A 20,754-nucleotide genomic window follows, 5' to 3' on the forward strand; every position below is an offset into this window, starting at 1 on the left:
AATGAATTTGCACCAGGCAGTAAACTGTTATGTTCTCTACCACAGTATACAACATCTAGTATTACTAGATTTACTAGTGTAAAATGTTATTTCTATTTTTATACTTTTTTCTTTATAGTTAATATCAGATTTTTCTCAAGGATGACCAGCATTCCAGTGACAATGAGACATCAAGAACAAATCAAACCCAGAGCACTGGATTGATTAAAGACATCTCTTCTTGACATTCCCCAAAATACAAGAAACACTACAAACCAAAATGAGAGCTGGATACAAAGAAATAAAGGGGAAAGCAATTGATTTTTTTTTTCTTTTTTTCAGAAACAGTGTCAGTCTTGTAAAGGGAAGAGATGGGATAAATTTTTAATAGGAATTCAGTGCAACCCTTGCTTACATGAAGGGCAGTTCTTTTCAGCTGGACTGAAATCTGAATATGTATTATCTGCGACAGGCTAAGGCATTGATGTTCTTGATGACGTAGAAGCCGATAGAAACCGGGGGCATGTGTATTGTTCGTCCTGCTCTAAGTGTCCGTGGCTTCAGCTCAGGGAATGTGTCACTGTCTAACATGACCAAAGGTTCTCCATTCAGCTGCACAGACCTGCAGAGCACAGAGAGAGTGGATCAAAATCTCAGCAGCTGTAAATAGACTCCAAATACCACAACAATGATTTGTTTATGTTCCTCCACTTGATGGCGCCACAGTTACACAATGCAGCCTACAAACAAGAAGGCATGCAGGCGGTGATAAGCTATTAACAGATAAGAGATTGGCTTGAAAATCTAGTTCCACCTTGTGATACCACAGATTGAACTGATAAGTACGTTGGAATTGTTTAATTCCAGCATGTTGCCTGCGGCCCTGGAATCTCTCTGGAATACACTGCAGATTGTGTGGTGATGCAGTGTGACACAGCAAGCTTCAGAAGCAATGCCAAAGTGCATTTGTTGATCTTCACAATCAAACTCTCTTGAGAATTTATCCTTTCAAGTTTAAATTGGAAAGAATAGGTACAGTATGTAAGCACACATTATGCTGCACATCACTTAAGATGGATTTTCTTTTCTTGTTTTCTTAAGATATGATAGACATTTAATTAAAGTTTCCTAATGCTACCATATGCATGAGCTAAAGAAGCTCCTGGCTGCAGTTGTAAGCAAGTAAGAGAGGCTCTCCTGACAAGACTAAACTCTGCAGGGAACTCAGTAAAATGGAGCCAAACGTCTGCAGTTTCTAGATTTTTGATCACATACCACAACCACAAGAGAGAAACATACATGGACATTTCTATATTTGCCTAACTTAGAGATGGAGAGATTATTAAACAGGAAATAGATAACTTAACATAACATAAGCAACGCAGTACAGCATGTTCTTTCTAAAGTAGAACTGTCCATGTCCTTTGCAGCAGCATGCAAGTTGTAATATAAAAACATAATGTGTACTTTGTGTTTTTTTTTTTTTTTTTTTAAAGAAAAAAGTATACATCTTTATCCCTTAGGCTGCTGAGCATTTTAATTAAACTGGTCAAAATGCTTAGATAATTTTTTTTATTATAGCTGAGCTCTAAGATTAGTTCTGGCTGCAAGGGACGTTATAGCATAATTAATAATTAATAATTAATGCGCTCATTCTTGTTTTTTAATAAACAATTTACAGCTTAAACAAAAGCTATAACTTTAAGTCTTCAGGACAGATTTTTTTTGTCTTATCACCTACAAGAGGAAGAAAGAGAAGCAATTATAATCACAACTGGCCATAATTTTGGAGTTTTTGAAATGATAATGGCCCTCCACTTTCCATCACAGTTAACATAAACTATACAGGGCATGATGCATAACAGATATTATATTATATGAATATATAATACAATGGTGTTAATACAAACTGTGTTGGTTTGCTTAACAAATTATTTCACCAAACTACTGAAATTCCCATAATCTGTAATGAATGCTAATGATAAATATTTTTCTATAACATATTAATAAATCAAGTTCATGAGTGTTCATGATCAGTAGTGGGTAGAAAAACACTAATATGTATCCAAGTACTGCTAAAAAAATTTGTACCGTACCTAAGAAAACGATTAATAGAACACCTATTCTCAAAACATTCATTGCTGATTAAATATCTGGTTAAATATTACCAGCAGTCCCAATCATTTTGAAAGGTCCTTCAAATTCAGTGCTTAAATGTATTTCTATCAAGCATGTTACATTTGTGTGGTACACCTGCAGCAACTAACTCCTTTAACCTTAATTTATGATGACCTACTGTTTAACCTTCTCTTTTATAGTCTTCTCTTTTAACCTCAAATAATCCTATTTATCCAAGACTACACCTGTTGCAGACAGTAATTTGAAAAAACCCAGCATGCTTGATTGAAATGTTTATGATTCATATTATATGCGAGGAACATTTTCCTCAGAGAACATCTGTACCCAAAAGAAAACATCTGTGAAGTCTAAATTACTGGATATCTTAAAGTGGTTAAGTGTAATCCCACAAAATGAACATTTAGCTACATGCTTTACAGAGGATTTTAGCATTGGAATGTGTCATGAGTAACTGTATAGCCTCCCTGTATATGTTACAGACTCAATTTGTACTGGGAGGCACTGATTTAGCCCATATGGGCCATGGTGGATTGCAAAAGAGATAAATAACCTATGTATTGTGCTTTTTCTTACTGAAACGTGTTACAGGACATCTGAGGTAATTAGTATTACGAATACAGGTTTCATACTGCTACTTTGCATTTTAGTATAAACATTTAGTACTAACACATTCCAATCATGGCATATGTAAGGCTCAGTAATTTGAAAAAACTGAAAAGAAATTGCTGCTCAGCTCTAAAAACAGAACAAATTAGCTAAACATTCTTCATATGTCCTTGACAAATATTATGGTAAATTGAGTATAGCTACACAGCATGGCAACTAATATTTCAGTAGAAGTAATTATTGTTATGTTTTCATAATGAACTGTATGATGGATTACCATGTTAGATATAATTAGTAGTGGGCTTTCACAATTCTGCAGAATATTCCATATCATTTATCTTTGTGTTAAAACTGTGGAAAAGGCATATGTTAAAAAAAAACATCTGGTATGACTTTATTATTCTCTTTTTATTTAAAACATTTTTTTATTCGAAATCACTTAAGAAATTGCAGTGTAATTATTTATACAAAATAGATTTCTATACTACAAGAATTGAACTACAAATTTAAAAACAGGCCTTAGGTGAGGCAACTTCCAGGATGCCTGGATAGCACATGAAACTGAGGAAATCAAAGCATTTAGTCACTCATTATACTATTACCAGGGACTCAACTAAGGAAAGTTAACTTATCATTGCATCGTCAGTTTGTTTTCAGTTTCAATAAGCCAAGACAAAGTTATTACACTAATCCAATTTTATGGTCAATTTTGATAACAATGTTTTGTTCTTGGCTTGACTTTCAGTATTTCCTGGACATTTACAGCATAGTAAGTGAAAGCACATTTCAAACACAATTTATCTATTTCTTCCTTTAATTTTCCCCTTTGGTAAATCTACAGAAATTGATGCAGAGTTTCCTTCTGTCAGGTTCACTGACATTCATGATAAATGAAAGCAACCGTATTCACTCCATTTAGTTTCTAGACACTTTAAGTTAATACTAGATACATTACACTATAATACACTGTATGGGACACACCTAAATATATAAAGTGTGTATGTTGCATATGTTTATATTAACACAATCAAATATAATTAGGTATAATGACTCATAGAGTAAGAAACATAATCTTATATAACAAATGATATATTAAGTTGACCAGTAACTTTTTCAGCTGAATCATTTTAGCAAAGAGCAGTACACCTAATCATGCACCATGTTACTAATTGTATTAAACATATTATTAAAAAATAATGCTGTATAAAATCTCTAAATAGAATATAATAATATAATAATAATAATAATAATTCTTAATTAAATATTTGATATGATTGCAAAAAGAGCTAATATCATAGTCCATATATGGATATACTGTATCTGTGTTGTTTTAACCTAGGTCCATGTCTTCCTCTTTCCCCATGCTATTTAACATGTTAGGGCAATTTTAGTGAAAAGAGATCAGTTATTGGTACAGCAGAAAACGATTAGCTGAGCTCTTTGTTTCTTCTATGTTCTTACTGACCACAAAGCGAGAGATATACAATATCACAACTAAGCTAAACTGTTTGGTGACTAAACAAAAGCTCTTGTGATCTGCCAAGATCGTCCTAATCACGTTTATTACTATATGAAAGCTCATAACCCAAGATTAACTTACAGCAAGCCAATAAACAACATTTTCAAAAAGTTCTGTAATTAAAAATAAACTTTATACAGTTTCTGCTGTTTCTTCTTACAAGGTCGACACTGTATAATACGTGCAAAACCACGCATCACATTGTGCACCGTGTTCCATATGCATGATTTTTTTTATTTTATTCTCAAAATCTTTATGAAAAACAAACAAACGAACAAAAAAAACTCCCTGTACTTACTTTGAGTGAAGACCATCAGCACCAAAAGGTTGTAACAGGTATTGGTGTACTGTTTTACTTCGTAATGTCCCAGCCAGCTTTATTTTCTTCCGCGACCGATGCAGGTTGATGATGTAGATCGTTATGGAGCCTCTGACATAATTGTGACTGCAGGGGATGACAATACAGAAATTGACTAAGTGATGAAAGAAACACACAGAGTCTACAAACAATTACTTCTCATAACAAAGTCAAAACAAGCCATCTAAACATTTACCTTGTTTTAATGGGCTAACATATAATACCCTCACAACTGTTCTTCTCAAGCTACTGTTATCATTTTGTCAATACATTTAACTGTACTTTCCAAATTGAACATGTACAAAGTTAACATGTTCAAACTCTGATGTAGCCAGAAAGACAAAGCTGTTTTAAGAACTACAGAATGCAGATACAATCTGCTTTGATTTATTTAAACCTTAAACCTGTCTTTTATTTTGAGTATACAAACACATCGGAAAATGTTTATACATAGGTAGAAGAGAACCGTACAAGGGCAAGAAAAGAGGATACTGTTTTCTATCATAGTAAGTATATAAAGCTGTATAAAATCAGACTTAAGGGTTAACAGGCTTGACTGTTGTATAAAATAGTGTGTTGCAGTAACTATTCAACACCCAATGTGAACTGCACTTGGGTTACTGAGTTAAAACTCCTGAAGACAAAATCCTTTGGGGTTATTGGACAAAGATAACTGTGAAAATTACACAATGTTAAATAAGGGCTCTAATGTAAAGAAAGTTACAACACTGGAGTAGTAAATAACACATGTTGCAAAGGAGCAAGTGAACAGGTCAGAGCTTGGCTTTTGTCAGACAAGCCTGTTAGTAATCTCTCTGCGTGCAACCAGCCAGGCCTTCCATCCATGTGCGCCTTTACACCTTGGCATACAGTAAATAGAGCTGGTGGAACTAAAGTAAACTTGAAAAAGGACCAGAAACAAAAGTAAAACAACCAACATTTGATATGGATGTGGTGTCTCAGTTTTACTACACTTTTATAACTTAGGCAGAGATTTTCCAACCCCACTGCATTAGAGCAGACAAACAGATCGAACAGTGATAAACACTGTCCAAGACTTTAAAACAATGTAGTCTTCATGCATTTGCATAGGGGACATAAACATGTAACATTTTGTTTAATTTCAGCAAAATGGCTCAAGGGAAATATGGATAGCACAAACCATATTGTGTCTATTGCCAGCAAACTGGAAAAAATGAACAGGGGCATGTTTTCAATAAGAATCCCTCAATTCTTTTCTTCTTTCTTTCTTTCTTTCTTTCTTTCTTTCTTTCTTTCTTTCTTTCTTTCTTTCTTTCTTTCTTTCTTTCTTTCTTTCTTTTTTCCTTCTTTCATTCCATCATTCCTATCTACCTACCTACCTACCAACCTGTCTGTCTGTCTGTCTGTCTGTCTGTCTGTCTGTCTGTCTGTCTGTCTGTCTGTCTGTCTGTCTGTCTGTCTGTCTGTCTGTCTACATATTGTAAAAAAAACTTTAATGCTAGACTATTACAGAACTGTAAAACAACACTCTACTACATTTCATATAGCTTATCAAAATAAATATTATATAATGATGAGAGAACAAGAAGCTCAGGCCAGGGGTCAGGAGAAGGCATGTAACTGAGCTGAGACAGGAGGAGGACTGTGGTCAGTAAGCCTACACTGCTGCTGACAAGCTAGCAAACCCTATGAACATCATCCTGGAGTAATGATAACCATCAAAGGGAATGGTGGCATTTTTTATCTGTACTAGAGACAGACCCTCCTATTGTCCTAATGCTGGGATGTTTGAATAAAGGCTTCTACTTCCTTTCAGCAAGCTTGGTGACAGTAAAAAAGGCCCCTGAATACTTGACAATTTATACTTGTTAAATTTTATGAGCAGGCGTTCTGAAAGAGTGTCTGGAGCCAGTAATTTATGTGCTTGAGCATAAGCAGATATGAAGTACAGTGTTAACCACTATAGGCTGTGTTCTCAGATAACTGTTTTTAGATAACAAAAAGATTTGTTGGAGGGAATAGTTCCAACTGCTTCAGTATAACAAAGCCAAAAGAAATTTAATGAATCTGTAAGTGTTAGCACTTTAAATAATATAAAATGAACCTACTTGGTAAAGCTTGTACAGTGTGCGTAAATGCGTAACTTGTCTCGGATCACTTTTCCTGGACGTGGCTTTCTTTGGAGCCCAGCAACTTGCACTGCCAGAACCCTGGGGCCCACCAAACGCTTAAAAAGCAGAGACAGCCAGTAATCCTACAACAACAACATACACATACATCATATGTTACAAAAAATGACCTACTGACTTTTTTGTACGGGAACTAGCATGTCAACACACATGTTAGGTTAATATATGCTGCTATATTAAAAGAATAGTGAAGGTCAACATATAAGAAGAAAAGTCACTCTTATGCAGGATGACTTTGGTTCAAATACAAAGAGCAAGCACTGTGTTTATTTGGCTGCAGGTGGCAAGCTATTCATACTTGCGTATTTCAATTCTGAAAGAAAATTAGTGTGGCATGATTGACATATTTGCCGGAAATTAGAGATGAAAAGTGTGAAAAACAAATAGAGGGTCACAGCTGTAGTGTGCCTTTCTCCTATTAGCCTCCTCTGCTGGAGGGACTGAAGGAGATGTGTGCTCTTTTATCCTGTGGTTAAACAAGCCCACCCATGCCCCAGCCTTTTATTGAAAGAGACATTTTCTTGGACGACCAATTGGAGAAATATCACTACAGATATTGTTTGGAAGCGTTTCTTTTATAAGCATGGAACAACAAAGAAGAGACGCATTTCTCTTTTGACTACAACAAAATGCTTGACTGGATTCAAGGCAATGTGATGAACATTTGCAATTCATGTCATGTCATGTCAGTGAGGACTACTAAATGCACTTTTGTACTTTCTTGTGAATATATAACCTTGTAAACAAAAGCTCAAAGAACATGTTGTTCACAAATCTAACATTGTACAATGTACTAGCTGTTAAAAGAACTTTGCTAGTGAGTGATGTTGCAATTCATCAAATTAGGTTTAAAGTTTGACACCAACACCAACATTTTGCATAATCGGTCAAATTAATCTGATTCATAACTTAGAACACAATAAAAAAAATCTAAAATTTTACAAGCCGAATGTAATTTTTAACACTTTAAGCAAACAAAGTTCCTATGAAAGTATCTTGTATCTGAAAATTGGACGCATTAAGCATTAGGCAATAACTCTAAATATATGAACAGCTAAGAATTAAACTTTCACACTGTTACTGTCTGACAGCTGTCATTAAAAAGATCTCATTACTTTTCAATTTCAACACCTAATTGGAAGAATTCAGACCACAATATGTGAATCAGGAAGTTCCCATGCAATCCTGCATATGGGATCATTTAAAGGCTCCTTTTTCAGGGAAACATTAACTTAATTTGCTCCGGCAGCAAGTGCTGTATAGGATCTGCCATGGCTAGCAGGGAAAAAGTTATTCTTAGCAGTAGGACAGTCTTTCTGTGCTCCACATGTAATATATATACTACTTATACTACTCAGTATATAACGTGCTCAAAATATATAAATATACTGTATATGGTGCATCAGTTATTGTTGCTGCCTAACTGCTCCAGAGCCCCTGGTGCAATCCTGAACTGTTTATGCAAAGTTTCTGTGCATAATCACCCTATGGGGTTCCTTCAGGTTCTCTGGTTTCCTCTGACCTTCCATAAACAATGTGAAAGGTAAAATGGTTAGTCTAAACATCCCTTAGTACAAATGAATCTGTGCATTTGTGTTATAAGTTATTAGATGTATTCCATTAAGGGTGTGTCCTTGCTTCTAAATGTGGGTTTGGCTCTGCACCTCTCTGAAGGAAAGCAGTTATTGGACATTTATATGTTATGATACTTGGAAAGATGGAGTACCAGATGGCTGCATGTGTCTGCCAGTGGGCATCAGGAGCATAGAAGGTGTATTGGATAGCAATTCCCAGCACTATGGTACTAATAAACATCAGGAATGCCCACACCAATCCAGCCTTTCCCATAGACAGACCTGTGGTGCATTTGTGTGAAGCAACTGGATTAATATTTCCAACTGGCAAAGAAATCTAACAGTGCATGTAAAAAAGATATATATATATATATATATATATATATATATATATATATATATATATATATATATATATATATATATATATATATATATATATATATATATATATATATATGATACAATATGTAATTGTGGATTTCTACTTTCTACATTCTGCATACAGTAGACTATATTTAAAGATTCATTCATTTATTCAACTCCAGTAATTTGTTTATGCTCGTCACGCTCATGGTGCATCTGAAACCTGTACTGATAGAAGTGGATGCAAGATGAGAGAATTTATCCAGATGGTATGCTAGCACACACATTAGGGACAATCGAGCATAGCCAGTCTGGCTACTTGCTTGAAATAAAATTATAAAATGGAGAACCTAGAAGAATCCCACACAAACACTAGGAAATAACCCACACAGTCAATAACCCAAGCTCAGGATCAAACCAGGAGCCATGGAGCTGTGCAATTAATTAACTTCAGCATTAAAATCATCTGTAATGTTGGAAAGTTAGAAAAGTTCAAAAGTTACAAAGAAGTGAACAATTATTAGGGCTTTTTTAATAATAAAAAAAAATACACCTTCATTGACAAATTTGTATTCAACCCATGACTAGTCTACATAAATGATTAAACAAGAAATTACAGTGTTGTTGATTCCTAATAAAATGTTAATGACTACTACAACTCTGGTCTTTATTATGCTTTTCACCAGTTTACAAGTGTGTTAATTGCAACAGTTGGTTCACATTGGCCACTGTGAAAAACATACATAATAATAATAATAATAATAATAATAATAATAATAATAATAATAATAATAATAATAATAATAATGAATACAACTGTTAACTACTTTAATATTACTTTTTATATATTAATACTTGTGTTCATAGTTAACTATTGCATTTAATAAGATAAGATAAGATAAGATAAGATAAGATAAGATAAGATAAGATAAGATAAGATAAGATAAGATAAGATAAGATAAGATAAGAATCTTATATCTCTTTAGATGAGAGAATACTAATTAAAAGCATTATTTAACATCCCATCAATTTACACAGATAAATTTATATAAAAACATAGTCATTACATTTCCTGATGAAATGACACATAATCTTAACAATCTGTCTTATTAAACCAGAAACATTACCAAATATCTTAATATTAAGTCTCACTGATGAGAAATGATGAAACAGTTACTTTGCATCATTTCACAGAAAAAAGAATACCGAAAAATGAAAAAGAGAACTGAATGATAAAAAGGAAAATGATTGGCCAAGGGACTTGGAAAAGGGAGGTCAGTGTTTTGGGGGTTGGATGGCTAAGGATGGGAAGGGAGATATCCTGGGCTAGCACTGCAGGACTGACTAAATGATTAAAGAGAGTCCGTCTGGACATAAATTTCTCTACAGGCCGACAGGTTGGGCCTGTTGCGAATTCTCACAGTGGGAAATCTGGCAGTCACCACAGACACCCAGCTATGTTTAAAGCATTGTGATCGCAGCAGGAGGTGGCTCTTCCCAGCACTGACCGGAGATATTAAACCAAAAAAGAAATTGACTTTCCAAAAAGAAAAAATGGAGGTGATTTGATAAAAGTTAGGTCTAAGAAATGCATTTATACTAGATATATAAACTTAAAAAAAAAAAAAGATTTAAAATATGATCATGTGTAGATGGACTGGCTTAGGATAACTCCTGTGACTCCTAGTTCCTGTGAAGAGGCTGACAATTTGTGCTTCAAAACCTCCAGATTGGGACATGGTTTTGAAATTAAACATTTAGCATTCAATAATTTTTGCATCAAGAGTTTTAATGTTCCTGTTTTCCATTCATTAGTCTTTGCCTTATCTAAAACAAACTTATAAAGCTAATTTATTTATAAGTGTGACAGATTATCTAAAGTTGTTGTTACAATGATAAAGAGCTAAGTAAAGAAAATAAATAAATAAATAAATAAATAAATAAATAAATAAATAAATAAATACATTTGGAGATTCTGCAAAAAAATCCTCATATAAAGCTGCACTGACTTAGTTGCAATTGAAGCACATCCATAATGAAATGTAAGAGGTTTCTCATTCAAAACCAGTCAGTCTTCATGCTGGCCGTTTAGATTTTTTTCTGTTATAGAATCAAAACCTTTTTAGATCCTCATTCTCCCTCCGAAAATTACTGCGGTTTTAACTTAAACTCAAATACTTCTTGTGATTTCTAGCAACTACTATCAATAATACTAAACAGAAATTTTTGAATGAAATTAGAATTATTACTGGGAATTCTAATTTAAAATATCTTTTAGGCTTTATGCTATAGCCAAAACAAAAAAGAAGAACAATAATACATGAAAGCCCTTTTTTCATATTTCAGGACTGTTCAAACACATACATATAAAACAGTTGAGTGATGAAGCAAAGGAAAGGAGGAATAGTCACCATAAAAGAAATGGGCTTTTGCCCTAGGGCATTGTACTTATAGCACTACAATTCTCTGAGCCTTTTAAGCTGTTTTATAGCCATGGCACGGTGGGTGTTCACAAAATAAAATTGAATTTTAATTGAAGTCTTCTGTTTGCTCTGTCTACAAGGCTCACCAATAGATGATGTGTTAGACTGAGGTACACAAGAAGGTAGATAGAGCTGGTCTACTAACATAAAGGAGCTGTATTTCGTTGTAGTTGCAACCTGTGGAGTGGCCAAGGCTCATGTTGCATGTCTGTTAGTATCTTGCACACACACACACACACACACACACACACACACACACACACACACACACACACACACACACACACACACACACACACACACACACACACACACACACACACACACACACACACACACAGGGAAGCAGACATGTTCATGGGGCAGTGGAGGGGGCAGGTGACACTGTCCTGGGGTATTTGACAGAGGGTTAGAGTTTCAGTGCACCTCACATCAGCTGCCCAGTATTCAACACCATTAAACACCTTTCATCTTGGCTAATAGGTCCCACGGGAAAAGGCTGCAAAGTGTCTAGGCATCAGACTGAAAAGGAACTGTCTCACACACTCAGCTCATATGACTGAAAGGGTTTCACAAGGTACTGCGCATAGCTTCAGGGTTTGTAGCCATCACTAACATTGGACTAATTTGTTTTCCCTAAAAAAGAGAAGTTCTCCATTTGTATTAGTAGGGAATATTTTATTTTATTTGTCAGGTTAGGATGCCTGGCTAGTTCATAACAAATGTTTTTTTTTAATAATACTTGCTATTCAGAGATATATCAAATGTTGGATAAGTATATATAAAGTTAATTTGTGTACTGTATATTAGTTATTAATTCAACACTGTGTAATCTGTATATGACATTTTTATTAAACTTCATCTGAATTATTGAAATCACATAGCAAACATTTCAAAGACAATAATTTTTTTTGGTAAATGTAAACATCACATAAAGAAATGTGTCAATTGCATACATTATGTCAATAATGCCCATTTGTGAAACAATTATTAAGTTTTAACTTACAGGTAGAGGATTGAATTGTTGGTCCACAAGATGGCTGTAACCATAGTCAAAAAAAGAGTGTCGAAGTACTACATCAATTCCTTGCATTGCAGAAATGCCAAGAGTGTTTAGCCACCTAACAGAGAATAGAAGAAAAATATATTAATCATTATACACACAACAAAATATGGAAAGTTAAAAAGTCCAATACATCTATCATCACGGGTTAATTTTCTTTCAACAGTTGAATGCAATGAAAAACAGGTAAAGCTTCACATCAGTGATCTTGACCCTGTTAGGGTTCATTAAAAAAAAAAATCTAATAAGTTTATCTGCATTACAATTACAAGAAACATCAAAATGATAATGACATAACAGTCAACCACTCCTTCTTGAAATAATATGCTATCAGGGATCTTAGACAGACTCATAAATGACACATTAACAAATCAATAGCAAAATTTTAAGATTTTAAGAAAATTGGAACAGAATAAGAAACAGAAAGTAAGCGACTGAGGAAAAACAATTTCAGACATTTCATTCTGCTATGACCTTGATCCTATATTGTTGTATATTTAATACTGTATATAATTTTTTATTTATATACACAGTAAATACATATACTAAACTATAAGATAATGCATATATGTAAATAACCCAGTAACAACAGCTTACTTCAGTAAAAGTATTGGTAAAAAAAAAAAAAAAAAAAAAAAAAGTAAAAAAAAAGTATAAAAATAAAAGTAAATAAAAGTAAAAAGCGTAGTATAGAAACTTTTGGCCACAACATGTGGCTGTGCAGCTGGGTAAAAATCACATCCTTATCAGCTTAATTGGATGATGGCATATTACTTACAAAAGTCCAGCTGCAAATGTGTCTGACAAATTGTTGATGCCTCCAGCCCATGCAGGACCAACTCCTCCCAACCACACCCTCTTCTCAGGGGCATGCATCTTCACGATCTACACCAAACAAAACAAAAAAACATTAATAAATACTTAAAATGTACTAATCATAAATTATTCATTGACTTTGAGTACACTTAGATAAACACAGATACACCCAAGAGGCACACTGCACCACTTTTGGCCTTTAGAACAGCATATGTTTGCCTGTACATGGATTCTGCAGGACAATGTGCAGAAATGTTGCAGCATACGGAAATAATTGCGCTGCACATTTGCTGTAAATTGGACAGCTGTGTGGACTTGCTGTAAATAGTGTGTTCAACCTCCCCCCAAAGATGCTTCACAGGGTTGAGATCCGGAGACTATACAGGCCACTGAGGCAACGAAAACTCAGTGACACATTCCTGAAACCATGTGGTAGTGGTACATTTTGACATGATGCAGTATCATGTTAGATTTGAGTGTTTATAAACTAGCCATAAACCTGGTCAGAAACAGTGTTTCTGTTCACCATTCTGTCCACGATTGTTTAGGAGTAGGGGTACTAACATATGCATTGAAAACAGTTTCACATCACCTGCCAGGACTTTTAACATTAAATGGGATGGCTCTGTTGATTCATGCTGCCTGTGATGATTCCATATCCTTAAGGTGCTTGAGTTAATCCAAACAGTTGTTTTCCCTACTCCACCAACAGTCTGGTTTGTATTGTGCTTGGATCAATGATGTAATATAAAATGACATTCTGCACACAAGTGTTTAATATTGCTGTGATTTGCTTGTTTTGCTTGCACAGGTTTTACCATCCTCCTTTGAGCCCTCTGATCTTTCTCTGCTGAATTGCCTGTCACTTTTGCTTTCCTCAGTATTTTTAAATAGTTCTACTTAAAAAACACCAGACTGACAGAGCTGTCTGGTAAATGCTAGAGTTAGCATCGCCAACAGGGCCATGCCACAAAACTAAATCTTTTTGCACACTGCAATGCTTATTTCAACACTAATTCATGATCTTACTTACACCACACATAATAATTACATTATGTAAAGCTTTTGTAACAAATTTGTAACAAAACTTGTAACAATACATGTGATTTTGAAGCTGTATGTGTACCTGATCAATTGAAAAATCATTGTGGGTTTTTTTAATATTATTCATTCAGCTCTTCTTTTAATTGATTTTAAAATTCTGATCACAAAAAATATCATAAACATTTCTGTATAAACAGATATCAGCAATAAAAAGAGGAAGGACATCCCTCCCAATGAGACAGCATAGCCAATCATAATCTTTTGCACTTGCAATCTCTCTACATTAAGACAAATACGCAGACAGTTGTACTTTAGGGACTCTAAAATGCATTAAAATGCAATTTTAAATAAAAGTGACACAAAATACTGAGGGGAATTGAACATTTAGATTGAACATTTTCAGTCAAGGCTCTTACATTTACCAGAATGAAGAAAATCTGTAATAAATTAAGTCAAAAGTCATGTCAATAGAAGGTGACATAAAATAAGAATAATAATATTAATGTTTTGAATCTTGTCGAATATTTGCTGTTAATTTGTTAATATTTAATTTTTTAAGTACTTGTGAATGCACAATGTACAAGTCTTCCCTAAGGTTAAAATATAATGATTATAGTGCATATATTTTATATATATATTTTTGCATATATATTATTCCATTCTCAAAGGTATGTAGCCATTCTATAGACAGAATGTTGCTATACAGTACATTGCTACAGTACATGTTTTATAATGTTTCATATCTGATTAGCTTCTAAATTTTTATTTTTATTTCATGAAAACATTTGTGTAGAACCTCAGCACAAACTTTAATAATAACAAGGAAAAAATAAATAATTATTATACTTGGTATTTATCCATAGTTAAAGATTAGGCACTGTTCATTGTTGTTAATGCTGAAGGAATCTTGGGACATTTTCAAGAATGGTTGAAAACACCCCTAGGACCATATACTTATTTCATATACCTTTGCCAGAAAGAGGTAAAACATTACATATCATCTTTTTGGAAACATTGTTATTTGAGATTGATGACTAATTTAACAAATCTGTTATAAAAGTTGGCTGAGACAGGTTTCTAAACTTAATGCTGTAACTGATAATAGTTACGAATTAATCTCAAAAGAACGATGAATGCTTTTGTTTATTTAATGTTTGTAAATTGAGTCAGTGTTTTTTTTTATTTTATTTTTTTTATTGGGAACACTCATCCAGATGTGACTTCCACAAATGCAAAATCTGATACCTGTGTATTTAGAGATAAAGAGTCATGGGAGAGGGCTTTCTTTTGAAACCCAGCATAATATTGGCCCTGAGGAGCTGTTCCTAAAACGGCTAAGGTGTGATGTGGCACAGAAACAAATTAAGTAAGTTGAAACTCCAGCTCAAAGCTCCACTCCCCTACTGTGCCTTAACCCTTGCTCCCTTGGCAATAGCCCACCCTGACTACATCTTGTTAAGATGCTGCACCCTAGAGAAAGGGCACAGTGTGATAATTAAGAAGCAAGCAGCTAATGAGGACTAGTGGGAGTTTACTGGCTCTAAGTGCCAGACCGTAACAAACCTAGGCCTTTCTCTCCTACATATTTTAATAATAAAACAGGAACAACAATCAGCAGTATGACGTTTATTATTGCAAAACCTTTCTTGCATAGTACCTCACCTTTAACACCTTTGTGATCTGGTCTGTCAGGGTGTCCAGAAGACGGGTTTTCAAAAAGTCCTCCACTTTAGCCACACGCCGGTCAATGTAGAAACTGCCAATCAGAGTACAGCTTAGTAAGAAATGCATAGTTGCATCATTCAATAAAATATATATATTATTGTATCTTACAATGTATCTTATAATATCTTATTATATAAGATCTTATATAAGAGCCAACACAAACCCAATACAAACACAAAGTATTATAAAATCCATTATTAGGAACAATCAAATAAAAATACAGATATATACATATTGTGTAATACAGGTGCATAAAGGTTGTATTTTGTCTATTTGTTTGCTTTTAAATGGTGATTAAGAAGGTTCATATTAGGCCCAACTCAGACTCTATGCAACAACTTCAAGTGGGCATTTATAGTATTAATTCACATTCATATTCAGTAATTACCTTGTCAAAAAATATTTTATAAAATATTGATATACATATTAGATCTGTCAAAATTAATGCAAAGTAATTTCAACGGCACTAATTTTATTAACACATGATTAACGCAGCACACATTTCTGTTTGACAATTTTTATTAAAAAAAAATATAAATAAATAAATAAATATAAAAGAGGCAAAATTAAAACCTACAACACAACACACATTTATCCATGATGCCCTTTCTTTACTCTCTCTCTCTGCAGTAGAGCATGTTCTTTGTGATGCTCACTCTACCATTAATTGATTACCTCTATGCTGTGATACTTTTGGGAAACTTAACCCATGTCAGCCTGCAGGTTTCTGAACACAACAGCTAACAATATACAATATACAATATATTAAGATGTGAAGAAGACAAAATTAAAAAATACTTTTATTCAAATGTGTTAAGGTCAAATGAGGAGACAACAGGTCAGACTGAAGAAGCGATGGATGGTGCCTACCATCTAGGCCAGAAAAGCAGGAGGTTACTGTGAATTCTTTCAGAGCAAATCATTTGAAAGTGTTAGTGAGAAAAAAAAAAAAAAAATTTAATTTAATTTAATTTAAAGTTTTACTGGGAAGTGGGGCAACACAACTGTGAAGCTAACCAATCTTCATTATCCTACATTCATTTAGCACTGACTTCCTCATTATATTTAGCTTTTGCCCCTGCATTATTTCAGAATTGGTATTTCAGAATTAGGGTGGGTGTTAACAGTATAAATAAAAGGCAGACAAAGTGTGTGTGTGTGTGTGTGTGTGTGTGTGTGTGTGTGTGTGTGTGTGTGTGTGTGTGTGTGTGTGAGTGAGAGAGAGAGAGAGAGAGAGAGAGAGAGAGAGAGAGAGAGAGAGAGAGAGAGAGACAGAGGGAAAAAGAGAGGAACAGACAGATAGCGAGAGAGAAAAGAAGAAATGTTAATACTTTGCATCTGTTACATGACATACTAAAATAAGTCTTAATATAAAATAACAGAAAGTTTTTGATACTGTATGAGAAAATCTCTACAGGAATTCTCAACAGTCCATTATATTATTTACAATTGAAGTAAAAAAAAAGTCAGCCAAGGACGAATTTCGGTCAAGGAAATACCTAACTTAAATATATGTTGTATTTCGGTAGGTCATGAAAGGTGGAAGTCAAGGTGTCCCAGCTGTATAATAACTGTTTAATCCCAAAGGTAAATGTGTGAAAGCATATGGTTTGAATTTGCCAGTGTGTGTGGTGTGTTTTTACTTCTACCAACACTGCTTTTTCGTCCTGTTTCCCTTATTTAGGCCTAACCTCTGGATTAATGGGTCCACTCTGATAGGTTAGGAATAAAGCTCTCCAAATCCACTGTTTCTCTGTAGACAGAAATGACCTAACTAAAGGGGATTAGCAAACCCACATATGTCAATATATTTTTAGATCTTTTTAAATATTGTATACATTTAATTTAAAAATTATGAGCTTACACTTCCTCATAGTGCAAAACAAAGATAAACTTTCCATGACCTGCAACTCACTGCCCTGTGTGTGTGTGTGTGTGTGTGTGTGTGTGTGTGTGTGTGTGTGTGTGTGTGTGTGTGTGTGTGTGTGTGTGTGTGTGTGTTGCCAGCAGCCTACAGTGATCTTTATCTTCCCCTTAAGGTGAAGTTCTGCATTGAAGCAACTTAAATTTCCATAACTATAACCTGGTTTCACCACATTTAGGTATCAATCTAATTATTGAAATACATCCAAATACTGATAAGCTAACTAAAACCTGCATTGAGGAAAAAAAAAACCTATTCCACGCACAGCCATGCTGTTTCATAAACAGCACAGAAAGAGTACTACAGTAAGATTTTCCCTTTTAGCACTTAAACCACTCAGAATGTTGAACATCAAAATAACATCTTTCTGTTGACTTATTTATTAAGAGAAAAAGTAATTTAGGAGTCTCATTTTATTTATGAAAATAATCAATAAGTTTCAGATAGAACCTAAGAACCTAAACCTAAATCTTAGGCCTCTTATTCCCAGGTCTGAGCCTGAGCTCGGCATATTGTCTATTTTTCTTTACGTTTTTCTTGTGTACATGTGGCTTTCCCTCCACCTCCATGGTGCCTTTAGATATATACTGGCATCCCATGAGTGAATGAGAGCAATTCAGGAGTTGAAGTAAATAAACACTATTTCAGCTTTAAGATGAAGGTTACTGAAATGACCTGAACACTATCATTCATGCTGATAAAATACAACCTTAAAAACGTCAACCTTTAACAATAATGGCAGCATTTACTGCCCATAGGATGAGCCTACGAAATGCTTGCACTTGCATTTCTGTTAGCATTCTTCTTTTTTTTTGGCTTTGCATACACATTCTGCACAATGTATTGCCTAGAAATAAACAAAATCCAACCAAAGCAACAAAACAGATGTACACTGGTGTGTCAGTATACAGAAATGTAAAAACAAATATTTGATTTGAGCTAGCTTTGACTTCTATAAGAACCAGATGCAGACAAGGGTAAATTATTTTGCATCACATCAAAGTAATTGTTCCTAATGTGATTAGGAGGAAAAGGACTAAATTAGGTGTGCATGTTTTTGGAGGGAGTGTGTGCTTTACTTCCTAGCACACTTTCCCATCAAACAGGTGTCAGCAATTATAGAATGAGGTACTCAGAGCAAGTGATTATATTTGCAGTTTGGTGATTTTAAAGTGTGATATTATTGAGGAAAAAGTTATTTATTAAAAGCAGTACATTATTTAAATCTAGTTACTAATCTAGACTCAAATATGTGATTTCAGAGGAAATTCCTCTTAAATGTACTCTTATAGACCTGCTTTCCATTTCTCCATTCCTGAGTAAGATGCAATTAGATTAAGTGTAAAAAAAAATGAAAGGGCAGAATACCTACTGTTGCCACGTAACTGCATCAACAACTGAACCACCGTTCCTCATAAACCTATGAGACAAAATATAGGGATATTTCAGTTAGTGAGTGTAAATATAGCAGTGGAAGTGCAGATTATTTACAGCTGCTTTTTCTGTCTGTCCTGCAATTGTAAATGAATCTGGCATAGACAGTCAATGTCAAGGCCAACTAAGACACACTCACATGGGGAACTTGTTTATATGGCTGGTGGAGGGTGATCGTTCAGGCAGTGTGTAAACCGGCTTTGAACAGATGTGAGTTGACAGTTATGCAAAAAAAAAAAGAAAAAAGAAAGAAATTCTGCACAATCCTTTTTAGGCAACATGTTTCACTCTGAGGTAGGCCTCTCTTTCTAAACACCCATTCCGATGAAGGAAAAAGCAAAAGTGTGATGTGTGCAGTAAAACTGTTCACACCTTCATTTTTTCCTCCCCTTGTCACTCCAGCCAAGTAGACCTTGTTGTCTGCTGAGCTTCGACAGTTTTTTACTTCTAAACCCCAACTGGTAGCAGCAAAGAAAAGATATCTTTTTCTGAGAAAAGTCTTCAGCAAAACACTTGTGGTTATTGGTTGAATGTTCACTGCTTTTAGCCAAAACAGTTTCACTGTAGAAACTGCATGGGAAGAGAAGAGCAGGTCAGATATTGTATAAGAAACTGCACAGGGAAGAAGTCAAGTACGGTGTCTGGCAGACATCTAAAGACCACAATAGAGTTAAAGATCTGGTTGTCTCTAGATTTTTTCCCCTGAGTTTCACTAAAACTGCAATAATTTTAGTTCATGGCCAAGAAATTAGGGCAGATTTTGTGGAACATATGCACTTCTTCACACCCCACAGTGTCCACAGACAAGTGTTAATTTAAATCTACAATACCACTCAGTTTTTAAATACACTTGGATACGTCTTTTATCTCTCCTCTTAATAAATCATACATGAAAAATATATATATATATATATATATATATATATATATATATATATATATATATATATATATATATATATATATATATATATATATATATATATATGTACTGTATATTTAACGACAAGACTGTTGAAGTTTCCCAAGTGGTTTCTTTGTTTAAACAGGTAAAGGAAATGGAATGGTAACTGTTTTCAAGTCTACAATGAAGAAGCGAAAATAAACACATTGTATCAGTGAACAATTCTGCATGATTTAATTTTGTTTTAGTTGGTTTTTATGTATTCATTGTAGTTCAAAAACAGCAACAAAAAAAAATACAAGTGTCCTAAAAAGATTAAAAAACCTTAACACTAACAATGACATTTTTTTCCTCTTATTGCTTAGAAAAATGGAGTGTGTGTGGACAGAGCAGACATGTGCTGCTGACAGCCACTGACTGTGTGCAGGAGGCATTCATGCATGTGACTTCCTAACAAGGCAATGACATATTTATGTGTGGCTTGGTCATGTCTGTACAATAATCAATTAGCTTAGCAAACTTGTTCTGTCTCCAAATGGTCTCATTACCCCACATGTTAAAGTCATAGCCAATTGCCGCAAAACACAAATAACCGGAAAATACTTCAAATCCTGAATGCTAGTCGCCAGATAATAGAAGCCAAGAAACA

General features: G+C 34.3%; 1 protein-coding gene across 1 annotated transcript in view; it reads right to left on the reverse strand.

Moving 5' to 3' along the window:
- Nucleotides 1-274: 274 nt before the first annotated feature.
- The window catches only part of hpse2 (heparanase 2), a 49,582-nt gene continuing 29,102 nt past the window's right edge, over nucleotides 275-20,754 (reverse strand). Inside the window, exons 7-13 of the mRNA XM_083539677.1 lie at nucleotides 19,140-19,187; nucleotides 15,781-15,874; nucleotides 13,037-13,143; nucleotides 12,202-12,316; nucleotides 6,692-6,837; nucleotides 4,542-4,688; nucleotides 275-601 (exon numbers count right to left, since the gene is read on the reverse strand). Of these exons, the coding sequence (XP_083395803.1) occupies nucleotides 439-601; nucleotides 4,542-4,688; nucleotides 6,692-6,837; nucleotides 12,202-12,316; nucleotides 13,037-13,143; nucleotides 15,781-15,874; nucleotides 19,140-19,187 (820 nt within the window). The 3' untranslated portion in view covers nucleotides 275-438. The remainder of the gene's footprint in view (nucleotides 602-4,541; nucleotides 4,689-6,691; nucleotides 6,838-12,201; nucleotides 12,317-13,036; nucleotides 13,144-15,780; nucleotides 15,875-19,139; nucleotides 19,188-20,754) is intronic.

This window comes from Silurus aristotelis (assembly GCF_946808225.1).
Source record: "Silurus aristotelis genome assembly, chromosome: 4".
Lineage (NCBI taxonomy): Eukaryota > Metazoa > Chordata > Actinopteri > Siluriformes > Siluridae > Silurus > Silurus aristotelis.